The 25,512-nt window shown below is 44.0% G+C and overlaps 1 protein-coding gene across 4 annotated transcripts in view; it reads right to left on the minus strand.

The window, feature by feature from the left end:
- TRIM67 (tripartite motif containing 67) overlaps positions 1–17,703 on the minus strand; it is a 40,886-nt gene extending 23,183 nt beyond the window's left edge. For 2 of the 4 annotated variants that reach the window (XM_071431409.1, XM_071431394.1), the window contains exons 1-5: positions 16,470–17,701; positions 11,135–11,230; positions 7,236–7,358; positions 5,882–5,992; positions 3,572–3,725 (exon numbers count right to left, since the gene is read on the minus strand). In XM_071431409.1, coding sequence (XP_071287510.1) covers positions 3,572–3,725; positions 5,882–5,992; positions 7,236–7,358; positions 11,135–11,230; positions 16,470–17,393 — 1,408 coding nt within the window. In that variant the 5' untranslated portion in view covers positions 17,394–17,701. Of the gene's footprint in view, positions 1–3,565; positions 3,726–5,881; positions 5,993–7,235; positions 7,359–11,134; positions 11,231–16,469 lie in introns of all 4 variants that reach the window. The other 2 variants (XM_071431416.1, XM_071431403.1) reach the window with 2 other exon arrangements.
- Between the last annotated feature and the right edge of the window lie 7,809 nt (positions 17,704–25,512).

Consider the following 25,512-nt stretch of genomic DNA (forward strand, 5'->3'; position numbering starts at 1 on the left):
ATTCTTTGTCTAACACAGTGAATCAATGTTTACTTTCAAGCATGCTTTCACTCTAAATGACCCATGCAAGTTCAATGAGGTTGAATGAGGCCAGAGTTTGAAAAAAAAAATAGAAATTCAGTCATGTACTAGGCACTGATAAAAATAATACAGATATTACATTGCAAAACTTTTGGAAAAAAAACAACTTACAGTTGGAAAAGCCATGCTTGCCCTGTTCTCCTAGATCTCCCCAAAACATCCTTTACAGATCATTGAAATGGCTTAATAACACTCACCTCAACACCAACATTTGGCAAAGACAGATGAGTTGTTGGTGTGCTGGCGTAGGTAGGATTGAAGAAAGAGGAGCAGATGAAAGAGGAGGACATTTTTTCTTTGTGAAAGTGGATGCTCAGAAATATGGAAGTCACAGAATCACAGAACAGGTCAGCTTGAAAGCGACCACAGGGGCTCATCTGGTCCAAACTCCTTGCTCAAGCAGGGACATCCTAGAGCACATGGCACAGGACTGTGTCCCTACAGTTCTTGAATATCTCCAGTGAGGGAGATGCCACAACCTCTCTGGGCAATCTGTCCCAGTGTTCATGGTGATAAATAGCAAAACATCACCATGCAACTGCAGCTTCTCCTTACAGTCAGCAAAGGGATGTTCCCAATCAGTTTGGGTGCTTGCTCCTGAAATGCTGAGTGATTACTCTGTGATAGCTGCATTTCTAGATGCAAGACCATTCTGCATGAGAAAACACAAATAGCGCATCTGAAGAAGGCCAAATCATGCCTAGAAAATTTGGTGGCCTTCTATGACAGAATAACAGCAGTGGCAGATGAGGGAAGATGATCTGGTGTTCACCTACCTGGACTTGTGCAAAGCATTACCCATATAACATCCCTGTCTCTAAGATGGAGAGACAAGAATTTTAATGGATGGACCTCTCAGCTGATAAGGAATTGGCTTGATGGCTGCACTGAAAGAGTCATGGTCAATGGCTCCATGTACTGTGTCCATCTCCAGGGCCCCCAACACAGGAAGGACATGGAACTGTTGGAGTAGGTCTGGAAGATGATCAGAGGGCTGGAGCACATCTCCAATGAAGACAGGCTGAGAGAGCTGAGTGAAGAAGACTCCAGAGAGACCATATTGTGGCCTTCCAGTACCTAAAGGAGGCCTACTAGAGAGCTGGAGAGGGAGTTTTTACAAGAGCATGTAGTAATGGGACAAGGGAGGATGGCTTCAAACTGAAAGAGAGAGGGTTAGATTAGATATTAGGAAAGTCTTTACTGTGAGGGTTGTGAGGCACTGGAAAAGGGTGCTCAGGAAAGCCATGGATGTCCCTTTCCTTTAAGTGTTCAGGGCCAGGCAGGATGGGTCTCTGAGAAACCTGATCTAGTGAAAAGTGACCCTTCCCATGACAGGGGGTTGAGACTAGATGATCCTTGAGGTTCCCTTCCAATCCAGATTATTTTATGATTCTAAAATAATGCAGAGTTGGTTGAGGTCATAGAAGTAAAATTTCAGAAAAAAAAGGCCAAAGTGTCAGACTGAGAAGTTCAAATGGAAATAGACTTGCTGTCATAAATGAAGAAAGACAAATACATGTCTATATACTAAACAATCCCCAATCCCTATGAATGCTAGCTTGGAACTGGTCAGAGGCTTGTTCTGCTTGGGCACACAGAGGTCTGAAGGTGAGGAACACCATTCCTTATGCACCTTAAGGAATGCTGGCCAGGTTAACACCTTTCCACTATTCTTTGCATGGTGTGTGCATGGTCACTCTGGTTGTTCTGACCAACCTGATGGGACGTGCAATAGATAATACCTGGTCAGGACTCAGACAGCTCAAGAAAAAGCACTTCCTGAGGGCTAGCCTGTCTCTGGGGAGCAAAGTCCAAGGGTGTTTGGAAGCTCTGCACAGGTTTGGGCTGCAAAAGTCCTGTCTTCTTCTCTGCCCCTCGGATTGTGTCTAACTCAGTACCAGAGCTTCCCTGCCATCTTATGATAAATGAGAGCGTAGCAGAAAACACTTTAATTCAAAAAGCACAAGTGAAGCTGGCTCAATTAAAGTTTTGTAAGTCTTCAAGCTTAAAGCCAGGTAAATGTCCACAAGCCAAATACCAAAGCTGCTCTCACCTCAGGTAACCTGTGGTTAATTAGCAATCTAGGTGACTAGTTTAACTAAATCCTTCCTATGTTTGTAAAGGAGAGTGGTGGGAGATTAGTATTAAATATATTTTGCAATAAATATGGCTAGCATTAAATATAAACTGATTTTAAAAAGACAAGTGCAGACAGCATTCAGAAGAGTTTCATCAGTGATATTCCTGCTCTCTTGACTCCACTTGCCTGTCTGACAACATTTCAAAGGAGCAGTTCACAGATGTTTATTGAATAACTTTCACACAGCCTGTTTATGCCAAGATGCAAAGCATTCTTGGTGAGCAGACTCTGGCCTTTAACTGTTTGTACATTGCTTCTCCACATATCTGCCAAATTATCCACCCTAATTACTTCATCTTGGGTGTCTTAGATGCAGAATTAGGCCCAGAGAGAACACATAAGAGGAACAAAGTTCTTTATGCTTGCTCAAAACAGCAAAAAAAAGCACATCTGACATCACTACACGATATCCTTAACTCATCCACTGACTTCTGGCAGCCTCTATCCTGTCACCCACATGTATAATTAGGGCTTGAATCACCACTGAGAGAAGCTAATGACATCATTCTCAGGGACCACAATGGCTTTCAAACCCAAGTGTTCTATGGATCTATGGTCTAATTCTGATGCAGTTCTCAGCCTGCTTCATATAAACTAAGCCCATTACAAGCTCATTATGTTAATTTTCTTTTTTTTTTTATGTCAGTGACATGTCCTGTTCATCAGCTTCTTCTTTTAGATACATTTTTTAACCTCAGTTCCCTCTAGCTTGTTCATCAGAATTATCCAGATACCTGGAACCATGGAATGGTATAGCCATGGAGCTACTATCCCCTTGTGTGGTACAGCCATGGAGGTGCTTTCCCACTGTGAATCTCTTCTTTGTGATTTTTTTATTAAAATGGGCAATTTTTACAGCGCAATCCAGATACAAGTCAAAGGTCAAAGGCTGGGGGTAGGGGGGTGTTCCCTATTCAAGTGTGTGTGAGTGTATATTTATTTTCTACTTCAGCTGTTTCTGACAAGATAGGGGTAACTGGTATCTTGAATTAACCATGTCAACCCTAGGAATGCTACAAAATGGCATGAAGTCTCATGCAGCTCATGTCTTATAAATCTTCAAAGCCCTACTCTGAAGCAAAGTTATCTTTACAATCTTTAAGTCCATCTGGTATTTCTATCTGAGCTTGTTCAGCTCAGACAGAAATACCAGATGCACGTAAAGATTATACATGTGAGGGGAGCACACCTTTCCAGGAAACACCCAGTAACCTAAATTTGCCTGAACACCTTTTAAAACTATTTGGTAAATACAAGTCGTTCCTCCTTTGGTGTCCTTACACCTCCCAGCACTGTTTCAACACATGCATGAAAAACAGGAAAAGGAAAATCATAAGAGCTCACCCCTACATTTCATCTGAATAAAATCCAGCTGGTGAATTGACTGCAGTAAAGGTTCACTATCCAGAGTCAAGTCAAACTCAGCAGACACTTTTGGCTCCAAGGCTCCTTTGACCCACTGTTCCTGAGATACCTGAACACGCTTGATTAAAGCATCTGAGATCTGAAAGAGAGTGTCAGGTTTATAATGAAATGGCAGATGCACACATTAAAAATGACAGAATGCCTGTCAGATACAGCACAAAGGAAACAGAATTAAGACAGCAAAACAGATGAGATGGGATCTGGTCGTTTTGGGGTGAGGTCGATTTTTGCTGCATCTTTTCATCTTGTCTTTTCAAAATAAATCTCATATTAGGCTAGGAAAGTAAAAACTGCATTTATAAAGCCTGTTAAGATTATGTTGTGTGTCCTGCCTCTGAATGCCACATATAATTCTGTACTCTGTTCTCTGATCTGCATGGTCTACTTTTGCTCTCCTGTTTAAAAAGAAGTTGCACAAAGAGAGGCTTAAATGTTTGAGTCTCTCCATTCAGCAGAGATGATTCAGTGGATGAAAGCTAAAGGATTAAAAAATCAAATGGTAAGGAAGGTGTATATTACTCACAGTGAGGGTGATAAATTGTCAGATAGATTTTCACATATATGATGGATTTTCTACCATTACATCAAAACTGAACTTAATTTTTAAAGATTTGCTCTAGCTCAGCCCACAGACAATCAGACCAAAAGTCAAACTGAAATGATCACAACAGACGCTTCAGGAAGTTAAATCCTGGCCCTGTGGAAATCAATGAGCTCAGCTGTCCTTAAGTCCAGTGAAGCTGTCATTTGAGTATCAGGAATCCCTGACAGTGAACTTCCTGTGAGTCACAGAGAGTAAAATTTTTTTCTAGGTATAACAGAGAGAGTTTTCTTCTGTTGTAGGAATTTGGATACTTTTCCTCATTATTTTTACTGAGGACACTCCTGTCTGAGCCCTTGCATCCACAGCTCCTTATCGGTCTGTGCAGTAGGTGGAGGAGCATCCCACATCCTCCTGCAGCCTCGGTGTCACTTACTGGGATGCTGGATCCCTTGGCCATGTCTCAGTATCCTGGCTGCAGGAGTAGTTGCTCAAAGTAATGCAGTGCCTGAGTGTCTGCTGGCTGTACTGAAAGCATCATTAGATTAACCAGGAAAAAGTAAAAACAAAAATGGTTTGTGTTTTTTTTTTTATAAAGGGGCCTGCAAAAACTGAAGCCACAGAAGTTACAGGGAAAGTAAGCTGAAAAGAAAGTAAAGCATATATCTAGATAGCATGTAGGTAAGACCCAAAGGTTTTGTTTGTCCTGTAGAGTCCAGCCTGTTAAAATCTGTGTAACCTAGAGATTAATCTACACCACACATTTCCCTCTCTTGCTTGAGACCAGACATGACAGTAACTATCAGTCTGGAGTGTTAATAGGTTTAGGTTGGCTAATTCTCATCCTGTTTTTTAGGGATGCTCTGACAAACCCCTGACACTCGTGCATTCATGTGTGCAGGTCATTTTGTTTGATGTACCTTTCTTTTTAGGAAGTAAATCAGGCAACAAAACCACTAGGGCAAAATAAAGTTATTAATAAACATATAAGAATAAATTAAGCAAAATAATTTATGGGAAAAAAAACATTGTTTTGTCTCATCAACAGACATTTTCACTGTTTGCACCTAAGAAGCAGTATCCTGCAAATTAAGGCAATTATTGGCTGGGCCATATTTTGCAAAGAAAAGGTACCTGGAGCTGCCACAGGCCTTGATGCAACAATCTCAGCAAAGCAAAGCTTCAGGCAGCCCCTTCAGACTAGATATCCTTACAGGGGAGGTGCTGAAAGGACTCTTTTACACAGGAAAGCAAAGGGGAGAAGCACAAGGGGGAGAAGTACTACTCTCCTGAGTCACTGACCTCTCCAAATTAATCAGAGAGCTCTGTGAGGCCCTGTGTTGGGTTTCTGAGATGAGAATAAAATAATACTCTGCAAAGAGCTATCACCAATTGCATAGCATATTTTTCTCATCCCAGAAGGAAGGGCTGTCAAGAGGAAAGACATCAGGAGTTAGGGCAGTGGTGTGACCACTAACTCCCCACCTCAGTCAGGGTGCAGCTGTTAAAGCCATCTCTTTGCTGGGACACTCATGCAGTCACCAGGCTCTCTGAGTTTTTAGACAGTTCTTACAGGAGTTAAGGTGAACCTGCCTTGGAGGTGGAAGGGGCTAATTAACAAAGCCATACATTTTTAGACTTAGCTTTAATTTATTTTCCTTTTTTCCCCTCCAGAACATTAGGAAGAAAAATACCTGTAAAAACCCAGAGGGATCATTTTCTTTGATAACTTCTAGGCAGTATTCCATGAGCCCTGTTGACTGGCGTAGCTTCAGTGTACAGTGATTTATCTGGTCCCAAACAACCTGGAAAACAAACATCAGTACAGTTCTATGACTGCCTCAGCTTGCAGTGAATCATATTAAATTATTTCAGAAGAGACAAGGAATGGGAGAGTGTGTTAAATCTATGCTTAATTTAGCTGCCATATGGCCACTGCTGTATCTCCATCAGCTTCACTCACTGGCTCTGTATTGTAAATAGTGATAATTAGCTTGGCAAAATGTTGTGCACAGGGAATCTCAATTTTCAGAGCAGATTAATTTCTCAAATATTAGGCTTGCTTGGGGCAGAGAGGGCACAGAACATGTCTCTGCATTTGCAGTGTTCACATTTCCAGTCACATGTTCACTAACATCTGAGCTTTTAAAAAGTCCTTCACTTTAGAGGCAAACTGCTGGAGTGGTTTCTCACAGATTATACCCTAAACATTCTCTACACAATTTATTATTGAACCTGCTCTGCTTAAGAAGAGATTTGCTGGAATTAACAAATAAAATAGCTGCATTCCATTCTTCCAGATTTTGGTCTTGATTCTGCTGCCACATGGCTGTGGACTAGGTCTAGTACAACTGTGTTCTGTAGGACAACTTGTGACTGCAATAAACTGCAGGGTTTGCTGTGCTGTCAGCAGTATGTCCTAAGTGCTGGTTCTTGTTAAGCAAGCTGAATGCTGATCTCAGGTGGATTTTGTTAACTGATATGTTAGATAATCCATTTCACTTTTTCCTTCTGTCTTAGATACTTTTATTGTGAATGGCACCATAGTACCTCCAAATCACATTAAGATCACCATTTTAAAAAATGTGTCTATTCAAATATGTCTTAACTGCCACTTCATACAACCATTTTAGATTTCTTCTTCCATCTTCTTTTACTGTATTTCTTTAACATGTTTTGAGTAGCCCATGTATTTCTGGAAGTGGCTTACCTGAATTTAAAGATTTGAGGAGATATTGAAATCATAACTGTTTACTTGGGCAGAAGGTGCCAAAATCCAAACCACACACAGGTTTCACTGATAAGCACCCCTAAAAGATAGCCCCAAACCATAAGACAAATAAAGATTGATGGCCTGATTCAGCAAACTGCTGAAGTATATCCACCATTTAACGTGTGTAGGCACAATTCTATTAAACTGCTGAACTGGAACCTGCTAAAGGAACTTTATAATTTGGTCACTAGGAGATTTCATTGTCAAGGGGAACTTGACAAACCACAGCAGGTATCTCTCAGCAGCTGTGCTGTGCTGATGAGAGGAGTGCTCACCTTCAGCTTGTGCTCACGCTCCTTGGTGACCTTTGTGAGCAGTTTTGCCTTTTGCCGCGTTAACGCGTCGACCAAGGCATCGCACTGAGCCACGAGACAGGCTTCGTAATCCAACCCGTTCTCCTACAACGAGGACAGAGTCACACACATCAGAGACTGCACAGTTTGCAGCTTAAGCTATTGCTCATACCTGCTTTTCTGCTCAGAAAAGATTTCCTTTCAAGACCCTCAGCATTTTTGTTACCTTTCTGATTTCATTACAGCTGTACCAGTACTAGCTGCATGCTGTAAAATGAAACAATAACATGCCATGCCACAAATGGTCTTATTCAAGACCATGATTTACTGGCACTTTCCTGACGACAGATGTACTACAACATGATGTAAATGCTAAATGTAACATACACAATGCATACATACATAAGAGGATTCTGCTCCAATCTGTTTTAATTATCCCACTGTAGCAACTTTGAAATCACTGGCTCTGTACCACAGCAATTAGAACAGAATTATGGACCAGAATCTGGTCTACTGGCTTATTACAAGGAAATTAATGAGGTACAAAGCCCTAAGGTTTGTGTATTGCTTCGAGTACTTTTTATAAAATAGCTAGCACTTGGCAGTGGAGCTATGCACTTGATTAGCTTTTAAAAAAAGAGGCAACTTTCTATTCACATTATGGTAAAATTCTTTGCTAGGCAGAAACCAGCATGAGGTATACAACACTGAGCCTTTAGTAGGCTCTGGGAACAATTTAGCATTACATAAATTCCTGGAACTGCTTCTCTAGTACCCATTCAAAGGAAGACTCTCCCTCACCTCCTCTGCTCGTCAGACTAGGAGAAAACTTTCAAGCTTCTCTTCCAAGGAGATGTTTAGGTGTGCTATCAGCTTTCCACCCAAATACCCCAATTAAAAAAGAAAAAAACATCATTAAATGTGAGAAGATTTTAAGCATGTACTGAAGCAGAAGCGCCTCTTTGCTAAGACACTGTACTCCCCTAACTCATTATGATCTCTTATCTCTTTAGCTTTTCTCTTATTTTCTACTCATTTGCTTTGTCTTCTTTATTTTGAATTCAGAACTTTCAGCACTGTACTCCCTTCCCTCACTGTGACCCGTGCATCCCATTCTCCAGCCGATGGATGCAGGGTCAGTGTCCCCTGGGAAGCCCCAGTGCAGTCCTGAACCTGCCGGGAGATGTGGGCGGGGGTTTATCCGGGGCTGGGGAGACTCCAGACGGCTCAGCTCCTGCTCATGGGAGGTTTGTCTTAGACTCTTCCTGTCTGCATCTCCCCCACCTCGGCTGGTGTCACTCCCAGCTCCCCCTTAAGCCCATTTCCACCCCGTTACTCCTGAAGTGCTGCTTTGTGCACAGAGCCTGAATCAGTCGGTGGCTGCAGTGCATCGTTTCTTTCTCTCCTCATTTTCTGCCCACACATCAAACAGGGTGTTTGGCTATATGCCTCCTTCAAGTGAGAAAGTATGAAATTGTTACAGCAGATGGGAAAATGGGAAAATCAGATCATGACAGCAACAAGGAGAAGCAAGGAAGCAACAGGAGCAATGAGGAACAGGCAGTATCTGAAAAGAAAAGACCAAGAGATATAAAAGTCATCTCAGAGAATAGAAAGGCAGGAAAAAAGAGGGGGAAACAACAGAACTGCAAAGCAGGGAAAAGAAAAATAGGTTATGAATTTGCAAACTGCCCCAGGTAAGATGAAAGCACGATTCCTGGTAGCTCTGGCAAACTCAGAGAGGAGATAAAGAATGTGGGTGGCTGCCCGGTCTGCAGCGCATTGAGACAGGATAATAAAATCTACATATTGCTTGATCCTTTGTGTAAAAGTATTGCTAAAATACATTTTTGCTGAGGGGTAAATGTCCATATGCAAGTGTGGCAGCCGTCATAAGATTTCTACTGTAAATAACCGGCTCTGAGATATGTGTCTGGCTACAAACCTATGCACAAAGGCTACATCTGTTCCCCCACAAAGTAACAGTACAAGAACTAGTTTTTGTCCAAATGTCAAAAGGCACAGACTGGCTCATGACACATCTAAACCCTTTCCCCTCTAAGAGTGTGGCTGTACCAAACCTGACTACCAGGAGCATTGCCTGGTATGTGCTATCATCAAAGGTGGCTCGAACATTGCATGAAAGGAGTGCAATTTGTCATGAGAGAAAACCATTCCAGGAGCTCCTTAAGGGTTAAAGTGTGTGAGTGATCATCTTGGAGCCATGCCCCAGTCTTGTTTTACTTAGAAATACAATATGCAGCTGATTAGTCCTGCTGTTTTGGTTTGCTGAAACTTGATGTTTCACTCAGACTCAGGATGAAGATTGCCTCAACGTGTGAGGGTCGGATTCAGATTTGTGACCAGACTTGGCTAAAAGTTAGAGAGTACTGCTGGATAAAATTTCCTCTTCTGAGCTCTCCTCTAGCATTTTAAGCAATAAGCAGCATCAAATAAATGGCTTGGTCTTTTGATCCAACTGTAGCAGCTCCCTTATGCAGAGCAATTTGGCAGTGATTTTATTGAAACACATTAAAGGATTTTACAGCATAGTCATAAATAGTCATAATAGGCCACTTCTAGGTTTCAGGAGGGAAAAATACATTTGTAATGGAGCTAGATGACTCAAGAAAGATTGGTGATAGACTACTGTTTTGGATGGGTTATCCCATCCTAAAATAGCTGTTCATACCTACAGGAAGAAATGCTCTCTAGAGGTGCCTGTCTTTTCTCCTTGGACAGTGAAAGAAGTCTAAATGAGTAGGCTACTATGTGAGCTACATAACTGTTAAATGGGTAAGTCAGCTGAGAGAAACCTCACCCTATAGCCAAAATACAGCACATTACAAGTGCCAGTCAGTGGCTTGGCACTGGTTTCTTTCAGTTAAATGTCCTTTAATTTTACCAGTTCCTCATTTTGGTGTGCTCCCTTCCCCACGTGGCTGTGGCAGACTGTGAGAGTGCCTTGTTAGGCTGCCCTGAGGCAACCCAAGAGCTTGGGCATCTCTTGTGGTACAAATTTATCCTCCAAGGTTTTAGGTGGAATACTTTAATGAATAAATAATAAACTTTTTGAATTTCTGCTTTGGTTTTCCCTTACTAACAAGCGCAGGACACAAGTGTCCCCTCCTGGACACTGCACAGCCCAAACTGGAGTGGCACATTTCCAGGTACACTCCGCAGGGCCAGAAGGACCTTGAGGATCGTCTGACCTCCAGCACTGATGAGTCTAAATTTGATTGAAATTAAGGCTTGTTTCATTTTGGGTTTGTGCCCTCAATTACTGCACTCACTATGAGCTCTTTTTCTGACTATTAAATCTAGACAATTACAGGCATGAAAATAACTTACGCTCCAATAAACGACACATTGATTTAGCAGCAGTTCCTTTTTTTCCTTTTAGTAGAATATTCCTGTATTTTTGAGTATGTGTAGGACATTCTTACAAGTACTCTAATAGGCAGGCTGACTGGATTTTTTGCAGAAATTAATGCATTTTAACAAAATGTAAGATGAAAAGCTAGCACATTTTGAATGTGTTAAAATGAGAATTTATCCTAAATGCCAAATTCAAGCAATTGCAGTCAGTCAGGGAGGAGCCTAGAAGCATGACTAATGGATTCAATCAAACACTAATCAACACAGCTCAGATGTCCAGTATTGAATATCAGCTTTTTGCAACAAACAGCAAACAATCTAGAAGCTAAGAGGGGCTTGCAGGCATTATTTGATGAACAATTTTACCTAGCAAATCCATTCAAGAAAGGTCAGATGATTCCAGGAAAGATGAGAATAGCAAAGGAAACAAAGTCATCAAATAAATTATTCACTCAGTTCTATTGATTACTGTATTATCAAAACAGATTATATTTTACAGTTACCTGGATCTGCTGCAATAAATTTTTCAGCTGAACCAAAAATTCTTTAGCTTCCTTTGCTTTATCTGAAACGCCATTTAAAGCCTGAGACAGCTGTGCCTGCAAGGGAGAAAAAAGGAGGAGAAAAAAGAAAAAGTGAGTGATAAAATGCAAATGTTTTTCTTAGTAATCCTTGGATTTGATTATTAATAATGTGCAAAAAGGCTTACATGTATTCCTAATTCCACAAAGTGTTTCTGCTAGAAAAGAACAGTTAAGATTTTTACTGTAATCAGATTTAATGAGGGTGAAATATGCATGTGGGGGCAGTCAAGTATTGTGTCTGCATGTTCCACTTTATTGCAGCAACTTGGTAAGTCAAACACCTTTTTATAAAACAGCTACCCACGTTTATAAGGAGGTAGTAGTCTTACACTTACACAGTAGCATCTGTCATGCTGAAAAATCCCCAAGTGCTTTCCAAAATGACACTTCTTTTTCATCCAAGTCTGAAATCTTTATTGGTAAATGTGGTAGATCCTACCAAACCTGAGATACACTAGGACTTTAAAGACAAATCTCCCTTCTCAGACTTCATAGTAATGGCCCTTGGGGCTCCAGTTTCCCACGTTCCAACTCAACAAATGGGTGAATGTTTCTGCAAAAGTTGGAAGAAATCCTTCCTCTAATTTTGACTGGTAAGGCACATAGAATATGTCTTTTTTAAGTCCACACTCTTGGCCTGACCTTCCCTTTCCTCAGCCAACACCTGAGATCTCTAAGCTGAGCCAGAGGCTTGTCAATGAACTTCAAGGACAGGAAGGAAAGAGTGGTTTTGCCCCTGGCAGACCCAGTGATGCATTTTAGGGTCCCAGTGTCCTGAGCTGGAGGACCATGACTGTGAGAGTGATTAACTCCCAGTCAACCCCAAATTTGTGCAGGATTTTCTACTCCAGATGGATCCCTAAGTCCAGGAGTCCCAAGAGGATTAACTAAGTGTACTCAAAGAACTAGCTGATGCCATTGAGAGGTTCTGCACCAGGGATGGAGCAACCCTGGATGATGTATGACAGGGCAACAAGAGGCTGGAAAGCGGCCCCTTGAAAGCACATTAGTGCTAAAATCTAAATGAGAATATGCTTTACAAAATTCATTCATTACAAATGTAAGGGGAAGACACATTGCTGTGCCTATTTCTCAGTATTTAAATCTCTGCTATTTTCTTACACAAACCCTTGTAAATGCACAAAAACCTGAAATGATGATGTTTGATATTAACACTACGGGAGGCAACAGAAGCAAACTCCAGGTCCATGAAAAAATCTCTGTTTTCTGTGACATCAGACAATCAGGCCTTGAGGTCAGCCCCACACAGGCTGGTCACTTTTGCCAAAGTTTGAAGTTTTTGACCACACTTTCTGTTCCACTCACAGGGTACATCTGAGCCTTTGATTTGTCAAGATGACACAGAACAAGGTTAAAGCAGCACATGACAAAGCAGCTGGGGGGTTAGCAAGAAAGAAATAGGTGGCAGAAGCATTATATTCTCTGTCATTGACCGTCCTGACCAAATTGTCCCAGGGAGGAAAGGGTTCCTTTCTTTCAAATCAAAACCAATGGTTGGTCCCAACAAAAGTGAAACTTCCACTTTCCCAACATCTGCCCCAGCTCTCAAATCATCTCAAAGTTCATTTCTCCAGATCAGAAGAGACAAAGGCAGCATGTGGGCATCACAGCAGCTGTAGAAAACCACCACAGATGAATTGTAAGCAGCATATATACCAATGGCAATCAGCACAGTCACTCCTGGCACACTCCCATCACAGAGAGCTGCAACAGAAACTCAGCCATGTCACTGGCTAAAGGGCTCATAAGCAAATTGATCTGTTCATTAAAACCTGTGGTTGCATTAACTTTACTGCAGCATGAAGCCGAGTAGAAGGCCGGATTTCCATTTGTGAAGTCCGCTGAGAGATAATAGCCTTGTTTTTCCAAGCATTTGTAAAAGATACCTTGCAAATCAGAGGAACTTAGTCATGCACTTCTCATTAAAATCAAGTGGAGCTACATGACTAAGCCCGCAGTAAACCAACCAAGCCACAAAAAAATGCCCTGTACACCCAGAGCAATCTTTCATACCACAGAAATATTTATTGTAAGCCAAACTGAGATGTAACAAGCTCCATTGACTGGGACAATTAATAACTCCTGACAAAGGGTATTCCACCTGGTGTTATTCTCACTTTCATACCTGGTCTTGCAACCAATAATCTGAGGGCTGGAGATGGAGACCAAGTTTCTATTTCCACCAATTACAGGAACACAGAGATCACAAGGATAAGTAATTGACGCCAGATGGGCAGGGAAGACCTCTGATTTCAGAAAATGAACCAGATAATGGCCATGTCCTTTTTCAACCAAACAGTTCATGCTCATTTAGCTTGCCTTCCCTCCATCTCTCTTTAGCAGCAGGTTGACTATTGATTAGATAAGCTTGTCCTGGTGTTGAATTCTCATAGAGCCCACATATTTTTGGGAACACGAGTCTTTAGGTCAGGAAATAAAAGCAGGGATGAGGACTCCTGCACTTGCCTGCCTGCCTGCCCTTCACAGACAGTTCCAGCTGTGGGTGTTTTCAGCATTTTGGTACGTATGTATAGTTAACCCTTTAGAATGGGCAGAGCTGAAATGTGTCCCCCATCATTCCTCACATTCATAGGTCTGAAGTCCTACCTAAATATGATTACAGTACCACTGTACTTGCTAAGAAGACATGAAAGGATTAAACTTCAACAGAAGACTAAGAGTTTTTCTTAATAACCTTGAACTGGTCCAGATGCACTTTTTAGGCAAGTGAATATAATCAAGTCCAGCTAAACCAGGGGATTTTCATAGATTTGTGCCATTGAAGCCTTGTTGTCATTTTACACCAATTTTACTTTGTCTGTAGAAGAAGTTACACACAGCAGTGCAATGGGGAACCTGCCCCACTAACAGGGGCCAACCAGTCCAGTCCAGCTTTGGTACCAGCAGTACAGCTGAGAGTAAGGGCACATTTCTCTGCATGGCCTGCAGCACTGCCTGGACAAGCTTTTACACTCTGTAATTTGCCACTAGGTCACTGTAATAAGGCCCAGACAAAGGAGGAGCCAAACAAAGGGCTAACACAAGGAAGGCTCCTTGGTCTAAGAACAAACCTTTCAGCTGCCTCTACCAGCTATGCCTGGAGCATCTGCAGAGAACACATAAGCCTTAAATTACCCTTGGCATGCCAGTCAATGTAAGTAATTTATGGTTTGGCCAAAGTAACTGCAGGTAATAAACTTGTAGAAATTGCTGTAACAGAAAACTATTTCTAAGCAGAAGTATCTAATTCCAAAACAATTTATCTGAATGAATGTGAGATGATGATTTAGGCTACCTGGCTATTCAGTTCCATTATATTTATTCTGTGCTAAGCACATTTTTCTGGGAAATATAATATTCACAAGAGCATAATTTTAGAGTCCCCAAATTACTTAATTTTGAGGCTATCTTTTCACAAGAATTTTGACATTGATTGAATATGCAAATCAAAAGAAAAATAATGTTCTGTGATACCTCAGTCATAGAAAAAAATGCAGTAAAAATACCAGACAAAAGGGTTTTTTCAATATTTGACAGTAGGAAAGAGACAAAATTATTGATTCTGAACTTTGATTACACTGGACTGTCATGTTCCAAAAGGCATCAAACAGTTTTAACTCAAGGTAGATCATAGTACATCACAAGCTGGTCTCTCATGCCCTCCAAAACATCAGCCACACTTGAACTGTTAACTCAGACCCTGCTCATCAACACAATTCTGCTCAGAAGTGGATTCTGACACTGGGATATGAACAGCAGCTGCAAATGTTTAATCTGCAAGAGAACTTATCTGCACAAGCACTCATCATGTTAGGGAGGAATGATGGCTGAGCTGCTGGCAGAACATTCAAACTGAAACACCTCCAGAAGAAGTTTGTCTTTCTTCTTGGATGGATCAACAAAGCAGATCACCCCAAGGGGCATCTTCTTTGGATCTTAAAATAGAGAGTAGTTTTTTTGTCTTGCCAAATACCTCAGCCTATCTTGTGCTGAGCTAAGATAGATAGTGCTGACACCAGTCTTGATTTTGACCTTTCCTGCAGTGTCTGAAAGGATCTCTCTGTGCTTTCTCCACTGCTAACTGCAAGTAGAGAGTAAAAAGAAGGGAATCCAGCAGCCAGCAGAGCTGGTCAAGTGCTCTGTGCTCTTTGCACAGCTGTGGGAGAAGTCCTTTAACCCCAATACAGCAGGAAGCTCCAAAGGATTGTCCTCAGCTGTCAGGTATTGAAGTTCTCTCCCTAAGTTCATATGTATGAACTAATCATTTTTCCAGGATCCATCATTCTCAGCAAGACAGAACTAACTTCATACATTTTTTCAACTTCTAAGGCCACATCTTGCTCTTTATTCACATGGTTGCAAAGCCTTATTTTTAGCAAGGAAAGCACGACCAAGTGACCCACCAGCTCTCCCAGACTTCACTAAACCCCTGTGTAGCCAAGCAAATGGTTCTGACCTCTCCACAAAGGAATCCAGGGAGGGGTAGGGAGCATCACTTGCAGGGAAGCATGAATCAGACAGTGACAATATCTGAATCAGAAAAAGCTTTACTTGTCCCTAGTCCCCATCTACAATTCCTTATTTATCTTTGTATCATGAAAATCCCTCCAGCCATTACTCCTGGCTTCTTTGGGAACTGAGTGGGAGGAGACCTCTTTAAGGCCCAGAAAAACACCCAGTGTCAATGATCATCTGTACCATGCTTTCTTGTCTAAAACACTTGGGTGGCTGTGGGCCACTCTCCCTTGTTGACAAAGAGTTGTGGCAGCTTGCACAGAGTCCTGGATGAAAGGGAGGTGGTGAAAGGAAGGAACAACCACCCTGTCTCCTCACAGGTAGCTGCTGCCACTACGAGAGCATGGGAAGGCTGAGGACAGGATGCCTAAGGACCCTGTGGAAGGCAAACAAGTTGGTGAGATGGACTTGCTAATTCCAGCTATCTGCCTGAGACCTGGCAGAACCTCAGTGGTCAAGGTGAGTCCAACACGAGAGGGAGTCTGGGTTTTCCAACCCTGAGCAGAGGCTGCAGGGTCAGCGGGAAGTCAGGAAGGGCCAAAAACCTACGAGCACCAAGCTGAAGGGAGAAAAGTCTGAGAGGATGACAGACATGAAGGACCTCATGTCCCACAAACTGCAACCCGTTTTTGGGGCATTGGGATGAACAAACCACAGCGCTGAGCATCACCCCAGCTCTGGGTATCACCCCAGCTCCCGGCCGGCTGCCAGGACTCACCTTGTGCTGCTTCCACATGGCTCCCAGGGCCTTCACGTCGTGCTTGTTGTGCTTGCCCTCCTCCAAGCACTGGTAGCAGACGGGGCTGCGGCAGCTCACGCAGTACATGCTGTAGTTCTCCAGGTCGTGCTCGGCGCACGTCGGCAGCTTGCGGCCGCCGCCCGCCCCCTTCCCGCCGCCGCCGTCCCCGCCGCCGCCGGGGGCGCCCGGGTGTGCGGGCGGCGGGGCCAGGCGGTGCTTGGCGAAGGGCCCGCGGGCCGGGTGGCAGCGGAGCTGGCATGCGGCGCAGTACAGCACCTCGCACTGCTCGCACAGCACGGCGGCCGGCTCGGGCGGGCTGCGGTCGCACAGCTGGCACTTGGCGGCGGCGGCGGCGGCGGCGCGGCCCTGCTGGTAGCGCTGCACGATGGCCTCCAGCAGCCGGTTCCGCTGGAAGCCGCGCAGCCCGCGCTGGTCCAGGGACGCGCTCCGGTGGCACTGCGGGCAGGTGAGGGAGGAGCTGGCGGGGCCGGCGCCCCGCGGAGCCGCCGCCGCCCCCGGGGGCGCGGGCACCAGCGGCAGCACCCGCACGCCGTTGGGGGACTTGAGGCTGGGGGTGTAGGAGCCGTAGCCGCTGTCGGTCTCGCTGTGCAGGCTCAGCTTGTCCGCGTGGTCCCCGCCGCCGCCGCCCGCCGCGCTCTCCGAGTCCAGGCAGGCGGCGGAGCCCGCGGCCGCTCCCGGCCCCGCTCCCAGTCCCGCTCCCGGCGCGGCGGCGGGCGGCGCGGGGCCCCGAGAGTGGAGCAGGGGCGGCAGGTGCTGCTCGCTCTCCGGGGTCTGCACGGCGATGGTGCGGGCGCAGGGCAGGCAGACATTGTGCGAGCAGGGCAGGATGATGGGCTCCCGGAACAGCGAGCCGCACACCGGGCACTTGAGCTCCTCTTCCATGGCCGCGGCGCGGCTTTGTGCGCGGGCTCCTCAGGCGGGAGGCGAGGGGTCGCCGCCGGCTCCCCCCATCCCCCGCGGCGCCCCCTCCGCCGCCTCCCTCCGCTCCGGGCGCCGGGGCGAGGCCGGGAGGGCTCCGGCCGCCGCTGCCGCCCCGCGCGGTTCAGCACCCGCCGAGCGGAGACAGCTCCGCACGGCCGGGCCGGCGCCGGGGGAGCCGCCCCGCGGCCGCGGGATGCCCGGGGCACGGACTGGCTGCCGCCGGCCGTAGCGCGGGCACGGAGCGCCGTGGGACTGTTTTAGCGGTGGTGGCATAGAGTAATAATATATGGGGAAGGGAGGCGGGGGGCGGAGGCAGGGCAGGAGTAGGAAGGGGCGGGAAGAGCCCTTTCCAGCAAATAAAGTGGTCGCTCTCTCTATGGCTGGGAAAGGCTAAAACATTTTTTAAAGGATCTCCACGCAGCGATCTCTTCATATGTTTAAATAAAGCCATTGTTTGGGTAGCAGATTGAAGGCAGCCGGGGTTTCGTTATCTCTAGTAGCCCTCTCTCCCGTCACCGAATTAGAGAAGGATGCTCACCAACAAACTACGCTCAAACCTCTCCTCCACACGGCTCTCACCGTGCTGGAGTACAACCACGATGCACAAAATGTCAGGCACTGACAGAGGGAGGGATGAGAAAGGGGTTAAAAGGGAAGCACGAACCCCAGCTAGGAACACTGTGGCTGGCAGGGGCGGCAGAGCGCAGCAAGCGGGGGATGTGCCACATCGCCCCAGCTCCCAGCCCTGTGACCCCAACAGGAATCTGCCGCGAAGATAAATCAGGAATGACAGCTGAGAGTTTATGAACTGAAAATAACCATCCTTAGGAGAAAGAAACCAGCAGCGGGAAATCCCCCATCTGTTTTGTTTACATATGCTTAGCGTGGATGTAGCAGTGGTTTATTTCATAGTGAAGAGATTATATGTAAGAGTGATTTCACTGATTTTTATTATTGTTTTTCATCAATCTTGTTTAACAGCCACTACCATATTAAGCTCAATTCTATAAGCAGATCCTAATTTTTTGTTTGTTTTCAAATGCAAACTGGTCTTTTCAGAACAGCTGTTTTAAAAATTAGTAACTAAGTGGTATTGAATGAAAAGGAATAAAAAAAAAAAGAAAAGAGAAGAAGAGATAAGGCATTAAAACATCATAAGGTTTCTCAGTTAATGACAAGGGTTTTTGTGACGCTGGTTAGGAAAGGGTTTTCTTGTTTCAGGGTTTGCTTTTGCCAGATTGTTAAAACAGTTGATGCACAGAAAAGGAGGAATGGGGTCAGAGAGTAGGAATATATTAAAGCTTCAAATTTTTTCAGTCTTTCATCTCTGGAATTCTTTTTTGTATCTCGCCCAGCCACTCTCATGACAAGCTGAGGGGGAAAAATCCCCAAGGGGTTTAAAGCTTTGTAGCTCCCCATTTCAGGGTGAAAAGCAGCAAGTTTGGCCTCTGGCACACAGCAGAAACAGCCGTGACCCACATAAACCTGCCTGTCATCTGGCTAGGTATCTTCTTCTTTTATATGACCTCTGTGCTGAGATTGAGAGTTTCTAGACTGAATGTGTGTTTGGGCTACCTCCAGCCAGAAACCTCAGTACTGCAAGAAGTGTTCTGAAACACCCCTGATTTCACAGCTACCTTATGCTGCTGCATAGTAAGAAAAACCCGTGGGTGAAATACTGTTATCTTCATAGTGGCTGTTCTCTGCTCTACCATCTGTCAGCAGCAGGAGTGGAAGTACTCTAAAGATTTTTTCCAGACCTATAGGGGAATCCAAGTCACATATTTCAAGTCTATGTTCAAGCCATAATCTGAAAGGTAATTATGAAGGCATGGTAGCTTTTTCATGGACTTTTGCCTTGTTTCTTTACCTGTCCTGTGTGGAAGGTGACAATGATCATAACGTGCATAATAGTAGCATCAGGTCTGAGACATCAGAGAAAAAATGAACAGACAGGTAAATGGTGGAAATGTAAAAGTATGAACACCAAACCTGACCAACTGCCTTTTATAGCTGGGGCTTGCAATTTCCAGAGTTCTAATACACTGAATTTTACATATCCATTTCCAATCCTACTCTAGAGTTTATGTAAAATCCTAGAATCGTTGGCACTTGACACGGGCAATGGCAAGAAATAAACCATCTCAGAAGCACATTCTCTTTCAAACACAACTTTTCTTCTCTCCTCAAACCTGACTTCACCTGAGAGCATATCCCTATAGTAGGTGACATTTGAAATGGAGCTTAAAAATGTGATCTGTTCCTCTCTGTTCTGTGGTGTGACTTTTACATCATTCAGAGTCTTTTTAACCTTCTGAGTGAGTCTGAAATGTTCATGCCCAAGAGAGTAATGGCTTTGAGAGCAGGGAGAGCTACACTTGTTTACCTGTCCTACTGGTCCCAGGACAGTCCTTGTTGCCAAGGAGTTGTAGAGTTTCAATGCAGAAACCTTCATCCCCATGGCACCAGAGACTGCTGCTGGAAGTAGCACCTACTTTAACAATATTCAGCGTTCTGATGAGTTTAGGTTGCACAGGACAGGTTCTTCTCCTAATGAAAAGTATTTCTGTGTATAACTGCACTGCTGGTGATAGAAGTGAACAGTCAAAAAATCACTGTAACCCTTACTACTCCAGGGGTCAGAATGGAAACTGGTCTAAGAGTTGAAAAATGTCACTGAGCTTGAGCAGACTGACCTTGAAATTCTTACTTTTGATGAGGAACACATCCCACCAAGATAATTCCACTAACTTTAATGGAACTATTAATAAAGAACTATTTGGTCTGAGCCTGAAAGAATTGGGCCTTTACTATGTTTTGTAATCAAGGCATTATTATAATGGCTATGATCCCTATGATTTTTCATCTTTTTATGTTCAAATGAGTCTTTAATCTGTTAGAGCTGTAGCAGTGTATGGATAACCTAAAGACCCTATACTGGCAGTCCTAGCTTTGATCTTCATTTTAATACTTCAGTATCACTAGTATCATCCCCTTAAACTATTTACCCTTTGTAAGAACTTATTAGCATCTTTTATATCCCCCCAATGGGGAAAAGAAAGCCAATGAGGTTTATTTATAGATTTACATTTTAAAAAAGCCATAAGGCAAGTTGTGGTACAACCCTGCAGTAAGGAGAGATTTGATTAATCTTTCCTCTCTTGCTTTATTGCTTATGCCTTCTCATTATGCTTGTTGTGACATTTTTGTTGACTTCCTTTTCTTGTTCTATTTAATATTTTATATTGCCCTCCCACATTAACCCATTTCCTGATAGTTTTCCTTCTTCCTTTTCTCATTTTTTTCCTTCAATATCTGTCCACCAAGGTCACTTCACTTTATTCAGTTTCCCTCTTTTACCACTGCTGTTTCTCCATGGGGAATTTTTTGATTCCAGCATTCCAACATACGTTCCGCTAATGGGCATCACTCCAAGCTCACATCCTCTCATCTGAAGGGCAACAGGGAAGAAAAAGGATCTTATCTCCACAGGTTCTTATTCTATTGCAAGAAGGAGAAGAGACAAATAGTTCACAAGAGCAGAGAAGATAAAATGCACTTGGGCTAAAGCCAGCAACTTGTGTGGCAGTGTGAGCTGAAGAGTTCCACTGCCTTGTTAAAAATGCAGGGGGCTCAAGGATCAGCAGAGGATGCCCCCAGCAACCACAGTGGACAACAAAGCTGCACCTGCTGCCCATCTCTGAATTTTAGGCTGGATTCTAACCAGTGGCTACACACCCCACACACCTCAGCATTGCTCCCACGCATAATAAAAAACACAGCGCAGTATAATCTCTCCTGTCTGCTTTTTCTTCATCATGTTCTTTACCCAGACTTGTCTTCCTAGCATTACCAGCTCTGGCTGGAGCTGACACTGCATGTTCTGTTTGAGGGTTGATGTGGCAAAGAGGCATAGGAAGGTAGACTTCCACTGTGGCTTAGAGGAAAAGCTGATCTATATGGTCTGTGGGTCAGAGAGCTTTGGAAATGGCAGCTGTGCTCCTTGGTTTTGTAGATTTGCATTAGGCACATTATGTAGGTGTAAGAGTTTTGAAATTGATTTTGTTTGGTGTTGGTTTTTTTTTCGAGAATGCATTCAAGTAGCTATTATATTATTTAGGGTTTTCAAATATTTGCACATTGGTCTGCTTATGAAAGGAAGGACGGCAAAGCTTGGCAGCGGCCCAGAAGAGTGCCACAGAAGCATGGCTGCTGATAAAAAGCTTATCTGTTGACTAGCAGAAGACTGTATCTGTAATAGAAATGCAGCTACATATGGAATTTTCTCTGTCAGGAAGTAAATCTGCCATGAAAAATGTAATTCACAGTTGAGGACAATTCCATACAATGGAATTTTATTCAGAATGTCCGCTGAGTATGTGTTTGTTATGATGGTTAAATGGCAAAAAATGGTGCTGGATCCTAAACATTGCTCAACAAATACTCACAGTTCTAAATCTATTTCAGTCATCTAAGAATGAAATTCAATACAGAGAAAAATAGTGCTTTAAACATACATGCCAACAAAAAGTGGTAGGTTGGCACAGACAAATCTCAGTAACAGGTCAGTTTCAATACTTCTTAACCAATTCATATCTAAAAGAAAGCACAAAGAAAGCACAAAAGGCACTAACCCATAATCAGGACTCTTGAAAAATAAGATCTCATGTTTCTGTGATGCTGTAAAAATACATCAGCCTGCAAGACTTTGGAATTACTCCAGGGGCATCTTGGCTTTCCTGCTGTGCCAGGAATCCTCTCTTTCTTGCTGCTTTTGTGCAGTGGAGTGAGATACTTTTCCTTCAATGCTACAGTTCAACTTGCAAGCAGCATCCTCAGGGGTGCTTGCTCTTTTGAGAGGCGAGAGGATGAGAGCACTGGACCCTGAGCAGCTGCATGTGAGGGGCAGCAGGGAATGGGGCCCTGCTTTGGACACATTTCAGAGCACCAAAGGGTTAACATCCTCACACTATGATTGTTAGAGTACTCGTGTCACATGTGCTACCTTTTTAGAAAGTAACTGTAAGCTTCTGGCAGAGATTATTTGGTTTCAATGGTTTTACAGCAGAGACTGGGGTAGGGTTCCTCATCTGTTCCCTGGGCCAGCTTGAGGAGAGAGGGTCATAGGAAGCTGTTCTGAGCATGGGCTTGCAGTCTGCCTCAACCTCTGCACCTGTCCTGACATGGTTCCCTGCTCTCTCAGCTGTCCCTCTGGTCATTGCATTCATGCCTGTAAAGAAAAGTGTACATGGCACTTTAAGAAAGTCAAGGATTACATAAAATCCAAACCCATCCCAATATCCTCATTTGGTAGGAAGGCTGGAAGGAGGAAGGAAAAAGTAATGGTATCCTAAGCATTGTTGAGTGGATGGGAATAGACAAGAGGGACAAACACCCCCACAAAACGAAACAAGGGGTAACTAATCTCAACATTGAAGCATCAGTGTTTCCTAAGAGCAAAGGAAGGGCTGAAGGAAAACTTGTTTGGAAAAAAATCCAGGCTAGTTTAGACACTTGTATGTACAACTGTAAAGTGGAGGCAAATTGCCACCATGTGGCAATCTTTTCTCATGGAAAGAAAATACTTGCACAAAGGGGGTAGTGAAGTTTTGTCCCTGAAAGGGTGGGCAGTGTTGTGTGAACTGGGCTAGGGAACTAATCCAAGTGCAACTCACTGAGAAAGGTCTCTTATCAAGAAGGGAGGCCCAAGTAGCTTTTCTCCTTTACTAAATGTAAGAAAAGACAAAAAGTGCTATCCTTGTTTAGCAAGACACAACTAGCTAAACAACTAGCTCAGGGAGGAAATCTCCCTGAGCAATGAAGGATCTATAGATATCCTGAGAGATGGACTTTGCTCCTCTATTCTGCAAGTAGCTCAAGTGAGCCCTGAATGTGTACTTGAAAGACCAAGAGACCTGTCAGACCTGCCTTCTCTGTAGGTACTGGGACAAAATGTACATGGAGCTCTAGAGGGTTTGACCAAAGCCTCCTCTACGTACTGCAATGCCATGCAGGAGCCTTGCAAGCTGCATTGAGAAATGAGGGGTAGGAGCCAAGAAAAATGTAGGAGATTATAACTGTGAGTGGGGCCAGATTGACAGGTTGCAGAAACAGAGGCTGCCTTGAGCTTCCCCTTCTCTTTTCAGCTTTGTTTCTGATAAGTAAACAAGAACTCCCACATTTCTATGCACCAGAGAATCGAGACAGGGGAGGCCTGTAATGTGCACAGAGACTCAGGTCCTGCCAATTGCTGATGAGATGAGCACTGTAATCCAGCATAAATCTGTGTCACCGCTGTACAGGAGGGTTCTTTCTGACACCACCCCCAGCTGCCCGTTCTTGTCACCTCTCCTGCATTTACTGCAGCTTTCAGACAGCCACAAGCATTAATCCAGACCAGGAAAATTAGCTTTCAGCATCAGCATCTTGATTCAGAGGTTTCCTTGTGCCTACACAAGGACAGGAGTGGGGAGGAATGGCCCCTTGCAGCACTACTGAGAATTTGTACAAGATCCAAAAAGCCATGTCTGTGGTGTGAGACATCAGCATCAGTCAAGTGGGGAGGCAAGTCAACAAGATGCCAAGGTTTTTTCATCAACACACCTCACCTACATGAGATTTATGTGTCCTTCTCTTCAGCAGCCCATTGAGCTGCCCAATAGGAGGGAGCAAACAGACGTCAGCCAAATCAATCACACTTAGACCAGCAATGTATTCTTTTGCTTCATTTAGTATTACATTTCCTGACTTGAAAAACACCTTCATTCTGTTTTTGTCCTCTCTTTCCCTTTGCTACATTTTCCTTTCATCTGTGACAGCCTCTTTGAACATTCTTACATAAGCACAGAGATTCTGCTTCCCTCTTCCTTATGTTGCTTTCCCTTGCTACTCTTCACTACTCCTTGATGCAGAGAAATTCCCTTAATCCTTCACCTTCCCCTCCTGCCTTTCTGCCTTTCTCCTCCTTCCAAAGCTCTGCTTTTTCCCCACTTCAAACCGAATCCAGCCCTAGTTGGGGATCAGCCTTATAGACAAGAGGGAAGTGATCTGAAGAACATGAATCCTACAAAAAAGGTGCGGTTTATCCTAACATCAGTCCTCTGCACTGGCTATGGCAAGAAACCCTTATTCAAGAGAAGGAAGATGTGCCTACCTGTCCCTAGGGCACAAAGGATTGCCCTTTTCCTGCCCTCACTGCAGAAGGACCAGCCTGCTGATTGGGTATGATGCTGGCCATGAGGTTTTCTTTCTCACGTCACTGTGATACGAGAGGCAGAGGATCCTCCTTGGGGAGAACCCCTTACATAAGAGATTTTATTTGTCAGTGTGCATTACCAAATGCCAGCCCAAAACGGAAGCACAGCAGAGAGGTTTGTGTAAAGATAAAGAAAGCAGCATCACTCAACTCCTGTGCAGCTCCAGCAATCTGGGTCATGGAGGGGTGTAGGAAGCTATTAGCCTACTGAGAAATACTGTTGTAGAGAAATGCAAGGCCCTCTCTGGTCTGGAATCAAAAGAGAGAGAAGAGAACTATGAATCCCACAGACACGCCAGACAACCTGGTCCATCATATTCTAATTCTTATTTAAATCAAACTTCGCACCATTGCAACCACTGGTTTCAAGTGCTTAAGCTTCTTTTTCATCATAGCCTGTACATAATGTGAAGCATGAATAGAATCAAGAATTAACACCAGCTAGTTCCTGTATATGCTTCTGCTATCGTCCTGTAGAAATGGCTAATCCACTTTCAGGCCTCCTGTTCATTCCTCAAGCTTCATAATTTCCCAGTACACATCACATGGGAAACCAGAATTCCATAAATTGCACTCCTCAAAAAAAACTCCAAACCATTACCAATCTGATTTCAATTTTCTTCTTGTACTTGCTTCGATACTCACTAAGATAAATGAAATGGCAATATTTGTGAAATACCCAACCTACTGCATGTGTATTTAAAATCAAATCTGTCAGCACATTACCCCAGCTGTAGAGAGATTAGTCAGAATCTCCCTCCTCAACTTTTCCCTCCTAAGTCTCTTGCTGGGCTCTTGCTTCCTATGAGTTGATTCCACTTTTAA

This window comes from Agelaius tricolor, unplaced genomic scaffold (genome assembly GCF_023055355.1).
Source record: "Agelaius tricolor isolate 1412-34295 unplaced genomic scaffold, bAgeTri1.0.p SCAF_1, whole genome shotgun sequence".
Classification (NCBI taxonomy): domain Eukaryota; kingdom Metazoa; phylum Chordata; class Aves; order Passeriformes; family Icteridae; genus Agelaius; species Agelaius tricolor.